Below are 19,914 nucleotides of genomic sequence, written 5' to 3' on the forward strand. Positions count from 1 at the left end.
GAAAATAATAAAAAAAAAAAACTTAAAGAACAGTGATAGCAAAGCATTTAAGAATGTCTTTTAATGTTTTCCAATTCAGATACACAACATACAGTGTGTAATAGCCTCTATTTGAAATAGAAATATGAACTTGAAGTCTTTCTACCCCTTCTGGTCATGTATGCTCTCTCACAGTATCTCGAGCGTCAAGCAGGTTACTGAAACAGACTAAATGAAACAGACAAACAGGTGCAAGCCTTCACTTTCCCATTCTAGCCTCGGAATATGAGGATATTTGGATTCTTGTAATGCCTTTTTTTTTTTGTTTGTTTTTGTTTGTTTTTGTTTTTTTTTTTCGTTTTCCATTTACGTTAGTCAACATTAAAACTGTGTAAACATGTAGACTTGGTGAGTGTGCTTCCATTATCTGTTGGCATCCAAACCCCCTTATTTGCAAATGAAATCAAATCAAATGAAATAGAACTACAACTCTGTTTTTAATGGTGTTTTTTTTTTTTTTTTTTTTGTGTGTGTGTGTGTGTGGGCAATTCAAATGTCAAATACCCCGTCAAAAGAATGTGCAGACAAAATTGCAACCACCATGATTAGTGAGCTTGAAATAATAATAATAATAATATTTCACAACCTTCCCATTATGAGTTATAGTGTTTGACAACGGTCGAGACAATGCGAGACACAACAATAACAATTCAATCAACAGAAACATGAAGTAAAATTCTTCATTTGTCGTGACATGTTTGAAACATCCACCTCGTGCCTTATATTCTTCCTCATTTCTGAAATCCTACCTATATCATTTCTTCATCTGTTCTCTGCTGATGTTCTTTGGTTGTTGTTTTTGTTGTTTTTTAACCAATAAAATGACTAATTTCACCCAAAACCAGCCCATATGGTTTCTGGTGTAGTGCCTGGTGTGTGCGATATGCTTTAAAAGCACATCCACATATGCATAAGTGCATTTCTAATCTCCACAATATCGAGGCTAACCTGAGCTGTACGCATTCCCTTCTGTGTTTATGCTGACCCCATGCTGTGACCTTTGCTTTTAAAGAAACTATGTATGTTAACAGATGTATTCAAGTGCCCGTCACCTATTGGAATTTGCCCTTGAGATCTAGGAAATAAATGAAAACCAAACACACACATGTGAGCTAAAATCATGTTAAGTCACCTACACTTGCACCTGTTGTCACAAAGAAAAGATCTGGCCAATCACTCAAAACCAAACGACGAACATAATATTTACAAATTCCAGTTTGTTCTCTTACACTTAAAAAATGTACAGTTTGTTTCAGGTGGTGGTTTTTTTGTTCTTTTTGTCCTCGCAGCTCGCTCCAGTCCAGTGTTACAGATGGCAGCTGGCTCCAGAGTGTTGTTATCCTAAGCAGACAGGATGCAGAACATTACAAGGAGGGGGGGGGGGGGGAGTTCATCCCGCGTGCCTTGCTTTTTGTGGTATATGGTTTATGAGTTATGTCTGTCATTAAAGATGTTTTTTTTTTTTTTTAAAGATCGGAATGCATCCTCAGTGCCCTGACGAGTCAAACTGTAGTTGACAAGCTCTTTCTGTTCTCATCATCTGTCGGCATTTGTCCAGCGTGTGTCCTAATGTCACCGGGGTTTTTTTTTTTTTTTTTTGTCTTAATTGTCCAGAGTGCAACCCGTCTCTGTGTTCAATTGTGCGAAAGATGTGAAACGCGCGTACAAGGCTTTCTCACCTTTTGACCGACCGATAAATATATGTCATCCTTCCTCCCGCCTTGCAGAAGGGAGACTCATGAAACAACAAAAGAGCAGACGGAAAAAGATAACTGTCAGGCAGTCTTCAAACACTTGAAGCATGTGGTTAATGTCAGTCACAGACAAAAACCGTTTTTAGACTACTCATGTAAAGTTTTCTTCTTTTTTTTTGTAACTTAAAAAAAAAGTGCTATCTTCAGGTGAGGCTGAGAGACGCTGACTTGCAACAGTTGACAGTTGCAAAAGATAAACAGAAACAGAAAAAAATATATAGGGGAGAAAGAAAGAAGGCTTCCATGAGTCTCTCTGGTAGTTTGCGGCACAGCCTTAGTGTTAGGAAATGAAAAAAATAAAGAGGAAATATTTACTCTCTTTGTTATAATCATAGTTTTACACAATATTCATCTCTTAATACTTTAATACCTTTTGAAGTACCACAAAGTGCAGCCGATATTAAAATAGAAAATGAAAAAGATTTTCAAAATAAAAAAAATCATAATAAAATAAAATAAAAAATGAAGAACAAGGCAAATAATTCAAATGACAAACCTCTCTGTCCACACTCCTTTTTAGGCAAAAAAAAAAAAGCAACATCATGCAAATATATCCCAAATAACAACATACAGTAGGAATAACACTTTATAATCTTTTTTAAATGATATACTAAATCTGATGTCCCTTTAAAGAAGAGACCAGCCACAGTGCAACATTGAGTGAAATAAAAAAAAAAAAAAAGGAAAAGAAGTGTGGGATAAAAAAGAAAAATGAAGGGGTTGGCACTTTTTATGATGGTAATTCCTTTTGTAAGATACAGTCAGGATGGACCTCTCCAGGCGGTCCACTGGACGCCAGTGAAAGGAACTTTATCACAGTACTTGGCACCAAGAATGCTGGTAAAAACGAGATATCAGAATATCTTTTTTTTTCATTCATATCCTTACAATTTATTAATAATACATCATTTACATTTGTGTTTTTTTTTTTTTGTATAAAAGACTCTAATAGGAAAAAAGAGTCTAGAAGTGATTGTGAGTAGGAGGAAGGAAGTGGAGATGGAAATGGATTATGTCAATGGTTTAATAAAAAAGAAAAGCGCTACAAGGGCAGATGCAGAGAGAGAAAGAGTGCGAGGCAGCAAAAGGAGAGAAGCAGTTAAATGAACTGAGACTGGGATACAGACAGAGAGACGCTGAGTGAGAAACAAATAAAGTAATGGACGTGATTAGAGCCTGTGCGGAGGAGATGCAGTGAGTTCTAATGGGCAGCCTGGATTCCAGGTTGCACCCCACAGACTTGGTTATGATCCAGGTATTTCCTGTATCGCCCATCAGTTGAAGATCCAATCTGGAAATGTTTTCAAAGCATATACAGATTTCTTTAAAACCATAACTTTGATACCATTAACTGTATGTTGCATCATAACTGAAACTTTGAACTAGAGTAGGATAGTTTTGAAATCACTGAATAACTCGTGCTTAGCTGTCAAACGGTGTTAACACCATTTAACACCAAGCTCTGTCAATACATGTCACACTGAACAAACCCCCCCTCTAAAATCTGAACACAGAGACAGCTGTTTGGACAGAGTGCTCAACACGGGGTGCCAAACTCCACTTCCAGATTGGGCCTTTAAAGCTGCAATTTGTAAGTTTCAAGAAATCATCCCTTTATGACAGACAGCTTGTTGGGGCATATGTTGCCTCACGCAAAATCTGCTCGCTACTGTAATATCTTTTCACTAAATGAAAGAGAATGCATATTTGAATTCTATGTTAAACATAGCTTTACACTGACACAACAACACATGCGCAAAACAACCAAGCTTACACATAAGATACTTGACTGATTGTGATTAGCTCGATTCCTCTTTGAGAGAGAGAGAGCTACAAGCTTGAAGCAGCGTTTTTGGGGCAAAGCACTACGTATGTTTGATGACAGGCTTTTAGCAAAGGACCTTTGTTACTTCAGCTCCCTCTTAATTGATGATTTTAGAGGTCAAATCTTACAAACTGCAGCTTTATTTGAGGGCTTAATGAAAGAAGACCAAGGTATAGTAAAGAAAAATCGAGGGTGGTGAGATTGACGTTTGTATGAAGCAGTTTGTGTGGTGCATCTCTGTACGCCCAGAGTGGGGTAGCAGAGGTTGTGCCTTGTCCTATACACGGGTGGTGGAGTGTTGGTGTGGTAGGGCATTGTTGCTGTGGCTGGGAACAGGTGTGGTGGAGGGAGCTGGGACAGGGGGATAAGTGTTGAAAGGGTGGAGGGGCTGCATGCTGCTGATGGTGCTGGGGATCATGGTGATGGTATTGGCTGTCATCAGTGGCACATCCTCCGGGGCGCGCCGCAGGGCCAGCGTGTAATCAGGTGGGCACACAGGAGGTCGCAGAGGCTCCATGTCGCCGTGGACACGGGTGGGGAGGGGCGTACCGTGCTCCAGCTCCACCCTTTGCTGCTTCATCTGCAGTGACATTAGCTCCTCCTCCTGGCTCAGTGCCAGGTCATTGTGCGGTGGGGCCCCTACGACTCCCATGCCAACGCCCATGCCCATCGTTGTGCCTCGTTGTGGGGACAGTCGGCGGTGACGTCTCTGCATGAGTTCGTGTCGCTTATCCCGTTTGTAGTAAAGTGCAGCAAAGGCCAACACATTCAGGAAGAGAAGCGAGGCACCCACAGCTACCGTCACACTTAGCTCAGTGGAGTAGTCCCTAGTCTCAGCGGGGAAGGGAGGATAGCGGGGTTTCTCTGAACTGTCTTGCTCAGGATCAGGAGGATACGTGGAGATTACAGGATGTCGTGTAGAGCGGGTTCCGGGGCTATGAGAACCCTTGCCACGGTTAGGGCCTCGGGGAGGCAGTCGAGTCGTGAGGGTGTCAAGGATTTCCTGGTGGAGACTGTGTAGATGTGGCACGAGCTCCAACCAGAAGGCCACCTTGTTAGCCCGGTAGTTATCCCTGACACGAGGCTTCAGGCCAATATGCAAGTATTGCTTGTCTTTGGAGCTGAACTTGGTCCAGATGACTTCCTCAAAGCGGTTGGGCTTGGTGTGAATGAAGGTGGTGTCCTGAGGAACTGGTAGGTTAGGGTCCCTGAAGGAGGACATAAAAAAACAATATTATTTGTACTGAATGACTCAAATGCTAAATCTTTGCGAAATGACAGTGGACTTTTTCAGAAAGAGAAATGTGTCAACACACACAATGGAGGGAAAAGTCTGCATTTTACTAACCCTGTCTTGGCAAAGTTGGTCCAGTATGTCATGACTACAGCGCTGAGCATCACGTCATTCTTGGAGAAGTTGCAGGGAAACAGGTCAGTGGCTCCCACCATGGGAATCCCGAAGACATAGGGGATCTCATCTCCATGGGCTGCATCTGCCCAGTCTGGCCTCGCCTCGGTCTGACAGTGGTGGTGAAAGGTATAAAAGTAGACAGGCGACTGGAACTCAGCGTGCAGCTTGGCAGTGGCGACAGCCGGGGCAACCCACTGATGGTCCGTAAACAGAGCCAGGAGTGTCTTCCTGCGCATGTCACTGTTGTCCCTGTCAGCCCAGTCTGTGTACATGAACTTTATGGTTTCCCTTAGGATATCTTTAACTTGGAAGAAACAGAAAGGAATGTGAGTATGTGCTGCTACAACTGCATTATATCATTATAACATTACATTAAAGGATTTAAAGTTGACATCTGTAACTTCTGAGATCACCATCTTCATGGTCGTGTGTTGTGTACTTTTTTTTTTACACTTCCTGTTGTGTGTTTCTAATTGACATCTCTGTTGGTCCATGCCAATAAAGTCACTATTTACTATAATTATTGTTTTCTGTTTTTATTCATTAAGTATTACCTTATAACTCTAATTTAACTGTAACCAATTGAAAAATATTTAGAAACAATCCATGCACTCGATGTGAGCTGAATTCAATCCAAAAGAAATACTGTTCATGAATATTTCTGCAAATGAAACTTTTATTTAATCAACTTTTGAAAGCGTGTATGCATTAAAGTTCTATTATCAAATAAGTTTCCCTCAGATTCTCGAAACGTATGTGTGTCTGTCAGCCAGCAAAAGACTTTCCACCAACCCTATTCAGATTGTTTGGCTGAAAAAGCATTAGAGAACAAAGAGGAAAGAGCGAGACTGTTGCAGAATGACAAAACAGCATAGGGCTGGGTTTGCTATCGCTGTCCCAGACTCTCCCATTACAAGCATAACTACATTTTCTACATTCTTTTTTTGTGTAGTTTGAACATCATTATATTATTTTGACAATCGCAGTTGGGAAATTACAGATTTCAGCTTTAAATTATTCAGTAATTCTGAAATTGGGGGAGGATCTGACCATCAGGGTATCCGTATAGATTGTCCACAAAGTTGGAGATAGTGTAGTCGAATGAAGCTGCTGATATTCCATCTTCTCCCTCACTGTCATCCACAAACTTTAGGCCCTCTCCCTGGTTGACACCCAGCAATATGTCGTAGTTGAGGAACTCGCCCTGATGTCATGACAAATATGCACAGCATGGTGTGACATAGCAGAATGCAACAGTAATTAACCCTAATTAGTAGGAGTTAGAACAGAGCTGCATTCACACACATCATGCAAGTACAATGAAATGCAATCATTCACTGGATGATGCCCGGAGAAATCAGCTCTGACCTGCTGCATGAGGATCTCAGGATCGTCCGGCACCACGTCTCCATCTACTACAGGCCCAAAGGCGATGTGGTAGCGCGCAGGTTGGATGTCTTGGTCCACCAGCTCCCGGAAACTCTTTCTCCGGAGGCAGTCCACCAACTCAGCCATGTCCCCGTGAGTGCAGCCAACCTTCCTCGCCAGGATCTTGGTGTACATCATCGGTCTGTAGTTGACCGACCAGCTGGAAATGGCTGAGCCGCTTTGAGCGATGGCCCTCTGGAACAGGCCTGCACAGACCAGGATCATATACTGCAGATACAGCTTCAGCAGAAACCATATAGTCACTTATTCTCTCTCAGATTAGCTCTGTTGTCCTTTGTCTAGCACACATTTGCTAGCAGCTGATGGGACCTTCAAGTCCTTACAATGTGAGTGCTTTTAATAATGCATGTGTTGGTGGAGGAGGAATTGTATTGCGTGTTACATACGAAGCAAGATGAAACAGCTATCCCGCTGCTTTTTCTGAACCAGAGAAAATCTTTATGAACATTGTGGAAGGTGAATTAAGTGCTTCCATTACATGCAGAAAGAGGCAGCAGCAAGAAGAGTAGTGACAACTCTGCACAGAGCAGTGGGCTTGATGGCCATGTTGGGTAAAGCCAGAAAGACAGAAAGAGCGGCAGAGAGAGAAAGAAAGCTGCTCGCACTGTTGCACCGCTGCACTGTTATGTAAAGTGGCTTGCTGTCCCTCTGTTTTATCTGCAGATTCTGTCATTAATAATTAAGCCCCCCCATATTCTGCATGTGCCCCACCCCCGCTCCTCTCCCTGTGAAATCAATTAAGAAGCCTCTCAGCTGCAGCTCAGCTCTACTGCTCATCTCATCTCTCTTCTGCACACACACACACACACACACACACACACACACACACACACACACACACACACACACACACACACACACACACACACACACACACACACACACAGAGTACCTTTAAAAACTCTTCATCCTCCAACTTTTTCTGCACTTTATGGTCTTTGTGGTGTTACATCCTGATTTCAAAATGGAGCAGAGGAGGATTTTGCCATAAATGTATGCATAACAACCCATAATGATAACATGGATGTTCAATTTGTATTTTTTATTTTTTGATATTTGATATTGCACCAACTATGAACATGAACATCCAAATCCTAATTAAAGGAACTGAAAGTAATGCAACATCCAGGCAAATAAGACTATGTATAATGTATAAAATATGGTTCTAACCTAATGTCAAACCAAAATCCGTCAAGCTGAATGTTAAATTTCACACTCTATGATACATTTTACCCATAAATCTATGAATGCGTGTTGTATGTGAACTTGTTGTGGGATCAGATCTGATTATATACAAGGAAACTCAATCCACTTGAAACTTAAACGTGCAGATGTTTGACTGTGTCTCTGGGAAGCATGCAATACAGCCAGTATAAGATGGCAACCTGTCAACAACTAACAACATGGACAAAACTACCCAGTTAGTGAAATATTTTTCATGTCCTCCTGAATTTTTTCCGATTCATGATAGACAAATATGAGTTACCTTGCACACACATTATGAGTCTGCTTCACGCAGTACAGATAAAAAAAAAACGTTTTTTTTTTTTTTTTTAATCTGTCCAAGGTCAATCTGTCAGCGTGAAGGTAAACAGTTCATTAATAACATAATCTGAATTCTTGGTAAAGTATAAAGTACCATTCACCTTCTGAGCTCTACCATCCAAGATCACAGGATTAGTGTTAAAGCATCTGGTGGGTATTTTAGCATTTTAAAAACAGACGAAAAAGTAAATACCAGCCTTAATATTTAGTATGAGCTACTGCACTGATACTGTAGCAATGGTTTCCAAAGTAGTGGTACCTTTAGTTTAAACCAACGGTACTGCAATATTTATTTATTTAGCGTTTTTTAAAAATTGCCTTTCAGCATTATGAGGTGGCATTTTCATGAACTACATTTGCACATTAAGCTTTCAAACATCTCAAAATGGTGGCGTAAACATCTAAATTCAGCGTATTAGAAAACATGTTAAATATGCAGTCATGACACAGCCGGTAAGGGCATCTCACAGTTGGCAGTTGTCACGGCAACACAACGTGTTTTCTGGCTGTACACAAGTTTTCCAGATACACAGCACTTCATAGAAGAGATTGAAAGAGGTAAGTTGCTCACTTTGGCCTGAAGCTTCAGATGGATAACAGGAGCAAGCTACAGGTTAAACACTTTAGGAACCACTGGCAAGCTATGCAAACAGTAATTCAGTTCTTCTATTCACAATCGGAGGAAGCGTTTTCAACAAACCAGGCACATTTTGCAGCAGAGGAGCCTGTGACATGTGAATGACAATGAAACATGAGACAAGTGAACTGTGCACTCTGTAATGTAGCATTTAAAAGCCTACACTGCAAGATAAATGAGTGAAAGGACCAATTTTAACTGGCTGTCTATTAAAAGGATGGGATGAATGATTTTAAAATCCTGGCAAAGACCTTATTGTTTTTGGTCCAGTACACAGTTCTCAATATATATATATATATATATATATATTGAGAACGTGTATATATGTGTGTGTGTGTGTGTGTGTGTGTGTGTGTGTGTGGATATAATTGCTTTGTCCAGTCGGGATTTGTTTTATTAGAAAACGACAGTTCTGTCAGTACAGTTCATTGATGTTTGTCCCATGTGGAATGACATTATTTGGGATTATCACTTGTGTCCCAAGATGAGTGATGGCTTTATGGCAAATAATACTGTATTCACCCATCTGTCAACCCTAGCCCTGCCCAGACCAACAATCTGGTTTCTTTCAAATGATTCAATCTATGTAGTTTTTCATGCTTACTGAAGAAACCCCGTGTTTCTTCTAATGCTAAATGTCCCGCTTCTGAGTATTTCATTCCTTCACCTGAAAGAATCCTGCCATATATACTTGTTCATTGAAATAACGAACATACTTTGCTAACAAATAACTTATCTGTACTGTCCTGAATTGTTAATAATCCCCTCTGAGCAGGGTTAAGGGTATGTGATAACTTCAGTCACAGTCACAGTTGAAGAACCTTACCCTCCGAGTGGTGGGAGAGGATGAGAAGGTTCACACAGGCAGCACCGGCTCCCGAGCCAAAGATGGTGATTCTCTCTGGGTCTCCTCCAAAGTGGCCAATGTTTTCATTGAGCCAGCGCAGGGCCTGGATCTGATCCAATAAGCCATAGTTCCCCTTAGCAGACTGGTCCCCTGTGCTTAGAAACCCTGCAGGTTAAATTAGAGCAAACACAAGGGGAGAAATTGAGAGAAAATGCATTCTTATGTGCGAATGGAGGAGCAGGGCACAAATTCCGGGGTGCAGGATAACATAATCCTGTGTGTTTGTTGCCTTTTTTAAAATATCCCACATAAACAGAAGATGGCATCCTGTCATTGTCAGGAACTTTTCAGCCTCCAACTCATTGCAAGTCTGAGGAGATCTCACACGGAACGCTTGCCAAATTACTCATTTTTAATACCCACGCTGGAAATACAACGCAGTTAAGAGAACTTGTCAGTGGAGAGGAGGAGAGCAACAGAAGGCATGTTTCACCTACTTCCAGGACACACATTTACACAGTAGGTGCACACCCACAACAAGATAAAATAAACTGAACTGAAACTGAACAAAATGTCACACACATATGCACACACACAAACACACACACGCACAGACAGCTTTGTTCTTATGTGAGTGCATTACGGAACATTACACGTTTCAAACAGCACCGAGCTATTACAACAAACAAATGTTTCCCTGTTCATAGGACTTAAAAAAGCAGGAAACATCTGAACTGATTTCCGTAAACTGCACAATCCTCAGATTAGTGGTTGTAGGGGTGGAGGATTAGATTAAAAAAGCAAAATAACATCATTGTCGCATCTTACAGATGACCAGCTCACGTGATCCAAACCTTCTTGACTAACTCTCCTCCGTTCAAGCCTCTCACACCTGGATTTGAAGCAGTTTATCCCATTCTCCCTCACAGATCCTCCCCAGATCCATCAGAGCCGACAGGAAGCATCTGTGAACTGTCATCTTCAGTTCAGATGATTCTCTCTACTCTCTCGGGGTCTCTCCACAGGTGTTTAATTGGGTTTAATCGTGGGCTTTTGGATGGACCACTCAAGGACGTTTAAGAGACTCAAGCCACTCCAGCATCATCTTGCCAGTATATGATGAATTGTTGCTGTACCGAAAGGTTAGCGAGCACCTAAGTCTTAAGGTTTCATGTAGGACAGGTTCTTTTAAATGACAACACAGCCCACTCTAGTCTGGGTTTTAGATTTCTTCCAACATGACAAACTGTATGCTCCTGGGGACAGCTTTAGAAATGGTTTTATACCCTTGTCCTGATCTCAGCACAATATGTTATAGTGGAGGTCTACAGAGAGTTCCTTGTATTTTATGGTTTGCCCCGACTTGCAGTGTGAATTGTAGATCTTACATAAACACGTCTGGGACTTACTAAAATAGTTCCAATCAATAAAATGAGCTACATATAGACTCCAGTCACGTTCTACAGTCATACCAATAAGAGTTAACCAGACTGAACCTGACTACCATTTGAGTGCCAAAGCAAAGTGTCTAAATACTTATGTAGATCTGCATATGTATCTGGTGAATAAAGTGATTCCAGTTCAACGCGTGTGACAGAGTGAACTGGTATATTCTAAAGAGCAGAGGGAAGCAGGACAGCGCGGTACCCACAGACAGATGGTAGAAAAGGACAGTCAGCACGTTTTCAAGTATGTGCAACAGCAAATTAAGTTTTATTGTTGATGATTATAATGTAAGTGACGGCGATGATGATGGTAACAGCAGTGGTGATGATGGTGGTGATGATAACCTGCCAAAGCGACCTTTCGACAACCACCACAGTGACACACACACACACACACACACACACACACACACACACACACACACACACACACACACACACACACACACACACACGTCTCATTCCAGACTCTTCACTGTGCTTCCACTAACAGTCAACAGCTCTTTGAGCCTGGAGTGTTTTTGGTGGGTTAACCTGACTTAATTATGATTCATGTTACAAGTCCTTTGATGAATATACTCATATCATCATTAATCTTATTATTATTTTCACATTTAGGCCAGTTGGTGAGAAAGTATTGTAACATTTTTTCAAGCTGGACAATTATTTTTGATAAGAATAGTTTACAGTTTACAGTATGATGACGAGTCAAGCATCTTGTCAGTTTAAATCAAATGAATAAATTAGCCAACATATTAACTTAAAAGGATTACCCACAATAATCAAGATATACTGAAGTATCCATGTAACTGAGTAATCGTATTATCCACAGATGATCCCAGGATCCGACTGGCTCTTAGCCTGATGCGACTCTGACCTGTTAACATATCAGCACTGACCCGTGCCTCTTATCTAAACCATATGCATGCGGAAGTGTCTGCTCCGTGGCTGCCCAGCCGAGTGTTGAGCTGCCTGCCACAGTTGCCTGGCAACTGTCCAGAGCTTCAGGCAAAATGATATGGACAGACACTCACAGACGCACTCGCACACACACATTCAAATGCATCCATATTTAAGTACACAAACAGCAGCATGTGTGCGCACACCAACACAAAAATAAATAAATAAATAAGTAAAAAGTCAAAGCACATGTGAGCGTATAAACTAGAACACCAGGCTGAGCCACTGCCTCCCGACGCTCTCTCTGCAAGGACAACATTAAGAGAGGGAATTTGGTTTATCTTCCACCACTGAAGATAATTCAAACACGTTCCCTCCTCTCCTCTTTCTCTAAGTTTTCTTTCTCACCCACCCCCATCTGCTGAGTTGGGCTTCCTACTGACTTTAGCGCTGAGAGCAGCAGTTTATGAGGCTGAACTCATGCATATTCAACACTTGCTTTAGGTAACGGCCAAGGAAATGTTGGGAGAGTCATCAACCTCTAAGTAAAGACACAGCCCGAAGACAGGGAAACGAATGATTGAAAGACGACACGGGACGCGTAGCAAGCAAGTCACGGAGGGAAATTTAAAACAGAAATATTTACAGTACATCACATCACTCAAAAAAAGGTGTGTTTCGAACTGCTGCTTCCGCTCATTTATCTTAGCTCTACACAGAAATCTTTCAACAAAGTGTATTTTATGGAATCATAAAAGCATAATTCAAACAGTGAATGAAAAAAAAAAAGAAACTAGTAGGGGGAGCACTTAGACTTTCTCTATTGTACGCTGATGAGCTGAGCCATGGTAAAAAGCCATTATCCCTTATTGATACTGTATTGCATTTACAACAGGAAGATATATCGTCACAGAGATGTATCAGAAGCATTTTCATTTCCTTTTGAGACCAGAGAGGTGCACTAAACAAAAAGTGTTTGTTTTTTTTTCCCAGTGTTTTGAACAGTGCAGTTAATACTACACATGTATTCAATGCAGTCAATCGTCTGATTGTTTACCTAATAACACAAGAGCAGGCATCTGCAGAGGGATTTTTAGGACTGAACAGAATGACTGCAGTGGGTCACTGAACAGATTTCTGTGAACATAGAGGAAAGAACCAGGAGGAGAGGGGGGGGAAGAGATACAAAAAATCCAGAGACATAAAACAGGTATTAAACAGAATATTGCCCAAAGCTACTGTCAGATCCTAAATGACAAGAGAGGTGAAAGGAATATATGAAGGACACGCTGTATTATGTAATTTCACTGTGACGTCACACCGGAGAGGATGAAAGTTGTCGCAAATCAGAAGGAAGATATTGACTTTTTTAAAATGCAGCGAAGGTGACTGTAGGGAGGGAATACAAACTGTTTTCAATGAATCTTTACTTAGAAACTGGATGGGAAAAAAAAGCCCTCAGCAGATGGTGACTGGCTCCTGTACACTGAAGAATCTGTTTTGTCAATTCGAACACAAAGGATCTGAACATTCAGTGCCTCGTAGTAACCTCGGGGATTATCATCTGCGTGTGAATCTCACCGTGGATGAATATGACACGGCTGTTGTTTGTGATAACATCTAATTATAAGACTAGATGTTGGGTTGTCAGATGATTTGCTTACGTGTGAATACGCGTGCAGTTTGATCAATAACGGGTTTATATTATATAGTCTGCTAGAAAAGTGGGCTGTTTTTTTATTTATATACTTTTACAGCATTCATGTGATTTCAGTGCACCACCTCTAACCTACCAATACCATTGTATGTATTACCTTACCTATGTTACTTATTTGTCACTCTCACTGGTCCATTCAAATGGCATCAAGCTGTGCAATGAACTAGTCTGTCGTGCAAATCTGAAAAGCAATGCTTCAAATGTCACGCGGATACACAACATTTCAAGGCTGCTGGAAGAACATGAGAATCAACTGGTCACTGCTGAAAATCACGATGTGAAACAATTAAAAACGGATCAATTTAAATGAACGAACACAGCATCTGCGTGGATTCTTCGGGCACGCGGGCTTCCTCCCACCTCCACAGACATGCATGTTAGGTTAATTGGTCACTCTAAATTGTCCATAGGTGTGAGTGTGAATGTTTGTTTGTCTCTGTATGTCTGCCCTGTGATAGACTGGCGACCTGTCCGAGGTGTACCCCGCCTCTCGTCCAATGACAGCTGGGATAGGCTCCAGCACTTGCACGACCCTCGAGAGGACAATGGATGGATGGATGACTGTGTGTGGGTGTCATCTTAATATAGAGTAGATTGTTTAGGTTTGGTTAACATGCTCTCTTTTAGCTAGTGTGTTGTACATGCATACAATATGCTGGGAATATCAAATTACTGCCTTAAACACCAAACAAGCTAAGCTTTGAGGGTGTTTGAGTTGTGTCCTAAAACCATCATAGTGCCAAGGACTTATTTATCTGCAGGCTACAACTTGAGCTACATTTTGACAAACTAGATCATTAAATAAAAAAAAAAATAAAATATAAAGTTATTAGCAGTTCCTTTTTGCAAAGAGCCTATGAATACTTCTATCTAATACTTAAGAATCCTAAACCTTGATGTTAAATGCATACTATAAGATATGTGTCTCCCTAAAGAGACACGTATGATTATGCATGAACTGGTGTGCAAAGTATGCTAGATCCTTGACAATCTGAGTTTGATTTAGACCCATTATGTGGTTCGTTAAATGCTTAGCGTGGAGTATGACTACCTGTTCTAATTGCTTTTTTGATTGTTTTAGCTGTGCACCGAGCTACCAGACAGGGGAACAGATTGCTGTCATTCTTTGTCGATCCACCCACATACGCATAAGTCTTTAGTCTTTCTGAGAGAAGCTGACCTTGGTCTTTGTATCAATAATCTGAAACCTCACAAATAACCAGAAAATTAGGCCAATGTTAATCGTAGTATAGATATTTCTGCAAAGGGAACAATTAGTGTTTTACTTATATCCAATGTGTAAATATGATTTAATTTTACATGATATACTTTCTCTCATCCAATGACAGCTGGGATAGGCTCCAGCACCCCTGCGACCCCTAAGAGGACAAGTGGTTGGGACAATGGACTGATTAATCACTTTGTAGGCATGACATCCTCCTGCAAACCAAAATGTTGATCTGCACATGAATGAAGTCACAATCAGTGTGGCATTGAAGCGGCTGCCATCACAGTCAGCGCACTATAGGCTATATAGTATAGTATGGGGAAAGAAGTGTTCATGATTGCTCGCAGAGTGGAAAGCTTGTAGCTCTCTGCTGGGAGTGGGAGGAGCATTTCATTTGTATTTAGGGACAGCTGAGTTGTGAAAAGGCAGCAGGCTGAAATTAATTGACAGCAAAATCTGTGCTGGCTAAAAATACTGTTTATGTCACATTTAAAGAGACGTTTTTGACAACAATGAGCCACACAATCTGAACTGATTCCCAAGGCTTATTGAGCTGAGTAGTATTTATGGATGCACAGACTTTGTTTGACTTAATTTAAGCTAAAATGCTTTCATGTACATGGGACTTGAGTACAGTAGTAGTAGTAGTAATAGTGCCAGCAGTAGTATTACAGTATTACAGTAGTACTGACAGGCGGTTTACAAGAATAAAGCAATAACGCAGTTTTAGGCTCACAACCCTAATCAGCAGATTTATACAACACATGTTAGAAAACTGACATCAAGTTAGTTTTGAACTTATCCAGTAACCTTGTCCGTCTTTTAGGCAAATCCTATTTTAAATGTTAAATAAAATGTATAATTAGAAATATGAAAATTTTAGATTTTGGCTAAATCACAACCAGATGTATGACAGTGCAGATGCTGTGAAGTAAGCACCAAAAAAAAAAAAAAAAAAAAAAGGTAGAAAGTGAAACATTTCCAGAAGAAGCACTTCATCTCTCATCCTGAGGTGAAACATGTTCTTGCTTTCTCAGTCCGTGATGGTGGGCCTTTCCCCAGAGTTCATTAATTAGTTAATTAGTTAATTAGTCTGAACAGATGGCTATGCAACACAAATAAGAAGGCTCTCTGGGCCTGGAGCGGGAGGAAGGTAGGAGAAGGTGAGCTGAGCAGCGATCTGAAATCTCAACTGTCACCGAACCTCTGAACCAGGACAGCAGACATGTTCTCCTCGTTCACCCGTCTCATTCCACGACAGGGCGCATCATAAATTAATAAGAACATTCCAGGAAGTATATCGGTCAGAAAATGACGTGCCGTGTGTCATGCTGGTGTTAAAACAGGCGTTGGACCATATGCAAGAGCGTTGCGGTCACGTTGAAGGAGCCTTTATTTGAATGAATACTTTGCATCACTGCAGATTTAAAAAAGCATCTGATGGTTTATTTTTAGACTGTTCCCATCTCCCTCCGACTGCTTCCTTTCCCCCCTCACTGTCTCTCTATGATTCTCCCCCGCTCATCTGTCTCTATTCCCCGCTCTCTCCTCTTCTTCTTCCCTTTTTCCTGATTCCCGATCGCTCTCTTAAAGGCACAGGCATTGTATGAAATGAGCTTGGCATGTGTAAGCTCCTGTGTCTGTAAGTACAGGATAATACTAAAGATCAGAACATAAAACTATTAAAGTATGACACGCTTGTGTTTCCCACTTTGACTCAGATGCACTGTGTCAGAGAGGAGTGTTATTAAAAATTCAGATGGATGGTGCATTATTCATATATATATATATATTTTCCGAATGGCACGCAGCCGTGTAGCGCGTGCATACTTACACTGTCGAGTACACAAGGCGATATGGAGGGGGACACACAGAAAAACAAAAACGCTCATGCTACGCAAACTTACAAACACACACAAACACACGAATAAGCGCCTTAGTACAGTAACCTATTTAAAGCACATCTGAGAGTGAGAGCAAGCACACCTTCGCCCACCTACCAAAAAATTTCGACAGTGTTAAAGGAATTGAGGACACTGCGTCATCCCTCATAATCACCCAGCAGGATCTCTCTCCACCTCTGTGTATGTTGTGTAATGATTTAGCGTTTCGGGGTAATAAACCTACTGTAGAATCCACATTCTTGTAACATATCCAACACCAAGCACAGCAATGCAAACTAGCCACGTCTGGAAACAAGGTCAAGGATGCTGTGTGTGGAAAAGGAGCAAACAAAGATACCACGGAAGACCACTTGGATCAGCGTGTAATATAATACCACATTCAACAAGAGTGATTTGGAAACGTGAATTGAATTTCACACTCAACCTGTTAATGTTCACGATGTGTGTGACAGCTGTGAAAGAGACCACATAATGAGCTGAAATCGAGCTGGATTACGCTGCAGGTCCAGGTCCTCATTTCGCTAACTCTCAGTTTGTCCTTGTCCCTGTGCCTCCCCATTGGCACTGTCAATAACAGTCTGGATCATGTTCCCCTCTGCTAATACTCGCTGCAACTCTTGGACGGCATCCTAAACTACTCCAATTTCTGTGTTTATCATTATTCTGATATGTTGAAACAGGCGTGATGCAATAAACAAGATCTGATTACCCAACCTGGCAACCGCAGTGGCTGACACAGAGATCCTGTGTGCAAATACCTCCAAAAGATGACGCTGAATGCAAATACTTGACACCACTGATACCCACCAGCACAAGGGCTGGGTATACACACATAAGCACACCACACACAGCTCAACCCACACAGGCCATGCAAGCACTGCAAAAGCCAGAGCAGAATGGACAAACAGAAACCCCCTTAATCCAAAAATACAATGAAGGCAGCAGACACACATTTTAGTGCATCAGTGGCGTCTCTTGTCAGTTTTCCTACAGAAGTGCATGTTAATATAACAATTAATTAATCAAAAAATGTAATTTTCAGGCTAAGTGAACACAGTAAATACACCTGTTTGTGCTTTATTGTGAAATCCCTGCTGCAAAGAAGTAATTTTCATTGAACAGATAATAGTATCAGTGAAGTCTGAGCAACTTTAGCAGCAGAAATTAACTACACCTCACTAAACATGATTTCAAGAATGAAAACACATTAGAAGTGTTTGCTCAAAGACTGTTATTGTACATACATGATTCCAGCTCTGAGATTAGACTTGAACCTTATTACTTTCGCAGGACCTGTCAGGTTTACATTGGGATTTGTGGCTTTCATATGGGTTCAGGTTGGTTAATGTCGAATGCGATGTAATGAGAAATTTCTCACTCATTCCGACTGTGCGACTGACTGCACTTGTCTGCACCTATATCTGTAGCTTTATGTGCTGCAGATAAGGAAGAGGCAGAATAAAGTCATTGGGTTGTATTAACTTTACAAGCTAATGGTCAGCAACTGTGAACCAGAGAACAAAAATGGTTTGGTGTAAGGTTCTGCTCCTAAATTTAACAGAACCAGCTGGGTTCAGCTAGGACAAGTCTGGGAATCTGTGAAAAGCTTAGCTCCCAGGGACATGACACCCTAAAATACAAAGCAATGCCACATTCTCAGAAGTAACATATGCACTGTAGCATACCATCAGATAAACTATCCGGACATTAAAATGTCTAAAAAACCATTTCATCGCTGCTTTAGTTTAACTCTCTTTTTTAGACATGATTCAAGTAAAAGCTTTGAATTGAAGTTCACTTTCCTAAATGTGCTTCTACCCAGTATCAGAAACCACTGAATATCATAAAGCTGTACAGACTCTTGACAGTGCATTAAGCTTTCATTTCATGCTATACAATTCCAACTTTAAAACATGCTTATTACGGTTACTGAATTCTCTCCTGCGCCACAGTCGGCTGATTGTAAATCATTAATAGCGTGCATGTGCACGCACTCTTAATTGCTGCTTTGAGTATTCATAGAAACCACTGTAGAAAATGCTCTTAACACCTAAGATCAATATTCTAGGGCTGGGGTAGGCATAAAATGCATCTGCATTCGTCTTGTGTATACCTACAACTGAAACAACAACTAAGGGTTAAGCTCACTAGTGTTCCTTTCCAGTGATTGGCTAAACACACATGATCCAGGTAAACAGTGGGAATGGCAGAGACAGTTGGAAAATAAGCAGGGCTGTGACACTCGGGGGCCAAGATTGCCTTCCTCTGTTCCAGGGAAACTGCCTTGGTTTGGTTATCAATCGTAGGTCCACACAGGATGCGTGAATGTATTTTATGTAACAATGTCTGCAAATTCTTTACCATTTTTAACTACTGGTTGACATTCTATTAAAAGGTCACAGTATTTTCATCAAATCGCTGTCTCTGGCTCATTGTTTAAATTCCATGTACAATATTCGAGAAACTAGTCTGTCACTGTCATAATTTTGAATATGCATTTGATTTGATAATCTTTTGGTGGTATATTTTGATAATATTATACACAGAATATACATCTGCATCTATTGCAAAGGATCTCAAGACGAGGTGACATGACTTGATGCATAAAACAAAGTCTGAAGGCATTTACAATACATCAGTTGCATCTACTGCCTGATGACTAATATGCGGCACACCCAACTCACCGAGCACTCCGAGACGATAGTTCATGGTGACGACAATGACATTTCCATAGGCAGCAAGGACACTACCATCAAACATGTTCCCTGAGCCCTCCATGTAGGAGCCTCCGTGGATGAACAGCATGACTGGCTTCTTGCGACGATCCCGGATATCTGCACAGCACAGGCAAATAAAAACGTTCATTACTTTCATGTTTATTCACAGTTTGTTGAAATTCTCTACCACATGCTCATTTTTAGTTCTCCTTCCTGTTGAGCTTAAGTGTCCACAAGCAACAGGCGGTCTGCCCAGTCTAATCTGACAGCACAAGATCTGTACAACTTCAGAAGTCATCTAAGTAAAAAGATTCATATGCCTTTATTTTTTATTCTAATCTCCTACAATCAGAAACATTATGAGGATGATAAGCAGGAAACATTTTCAGTAGACTGCTTTGAAGCTGGCAGCCATTACTTCACATCTGCCCCACTTGGCTTATCCTCTATATTGTTGTTGTTGTTCTAGGTTCCCCTGTCCTGTGCAATGGTACCT

At 41.0% G+C, this 19,914-nt stretch overlaps 1 protein-coding gene across 4 annotated transcripts in view; it reads right to left on the reverse strand.

Moving 5' to 3' along the window:
- Positions 1 to 1,592: 1,592 nt before the first annotated feature.
- Positions 1,593 to 19,914, reverse strand: part of nlgn2b (neuroligin 2b) — a 52,491-nt gene continuing 34,169 nt past the window's right edge. For 3 of the 4 annotated variants that reach the window (XM_026373160.1, XM_026373157.1, XM_026373158.1), the window contains 6 exons: positions 19,386 to 19,535; positions 9,487 to 9,672; positions 6,398 to 6,663; positions 6,080 to 6,233; positions 4,967 to 5,333; positions 1,593 to 4,826 (listed from right to left, as the gene is read on the reverse strand). In XM_026373160.1, coding sequence (XP_026228945.1) covers positions 3,896 to 4,826; positions 4,967 to 5,333; positions 6,080 to 6,233; positions 6,398 to 6,663; positions 9,487 to 9,672; positions 19,386 to 19,535 — 2,054 coding nt within the window. In that variant the 3' untranslated portion in view covers positions 1,593 to 3,895. The remainder of the gene's footprint in view (positions 4,827 to 4,966; positions 5,334 to 6,079; positions 6,234 to 6,397; positions 6,664 to 9,486; positions 9,673 to 19,385; positions 19,536 to 19,914) is intronic. The other variant, XM_026373159.1, reaches the window with a different exon arrangement.

Source organism: Anabas testudineus, chromosome 14 (assembly GCF_900324465.2).
Source record: "Anabas testudineus chromosome 14, fAnaTes1.2, whole genome shotgun sequence".
Taxonomy (NCBI): domain Eukaryota; kingdom Metazoa; phylum Chordata; class Actinopteri; order Anabantiformes; family Anabantidae; genus Anabas; species Anabas testudineus.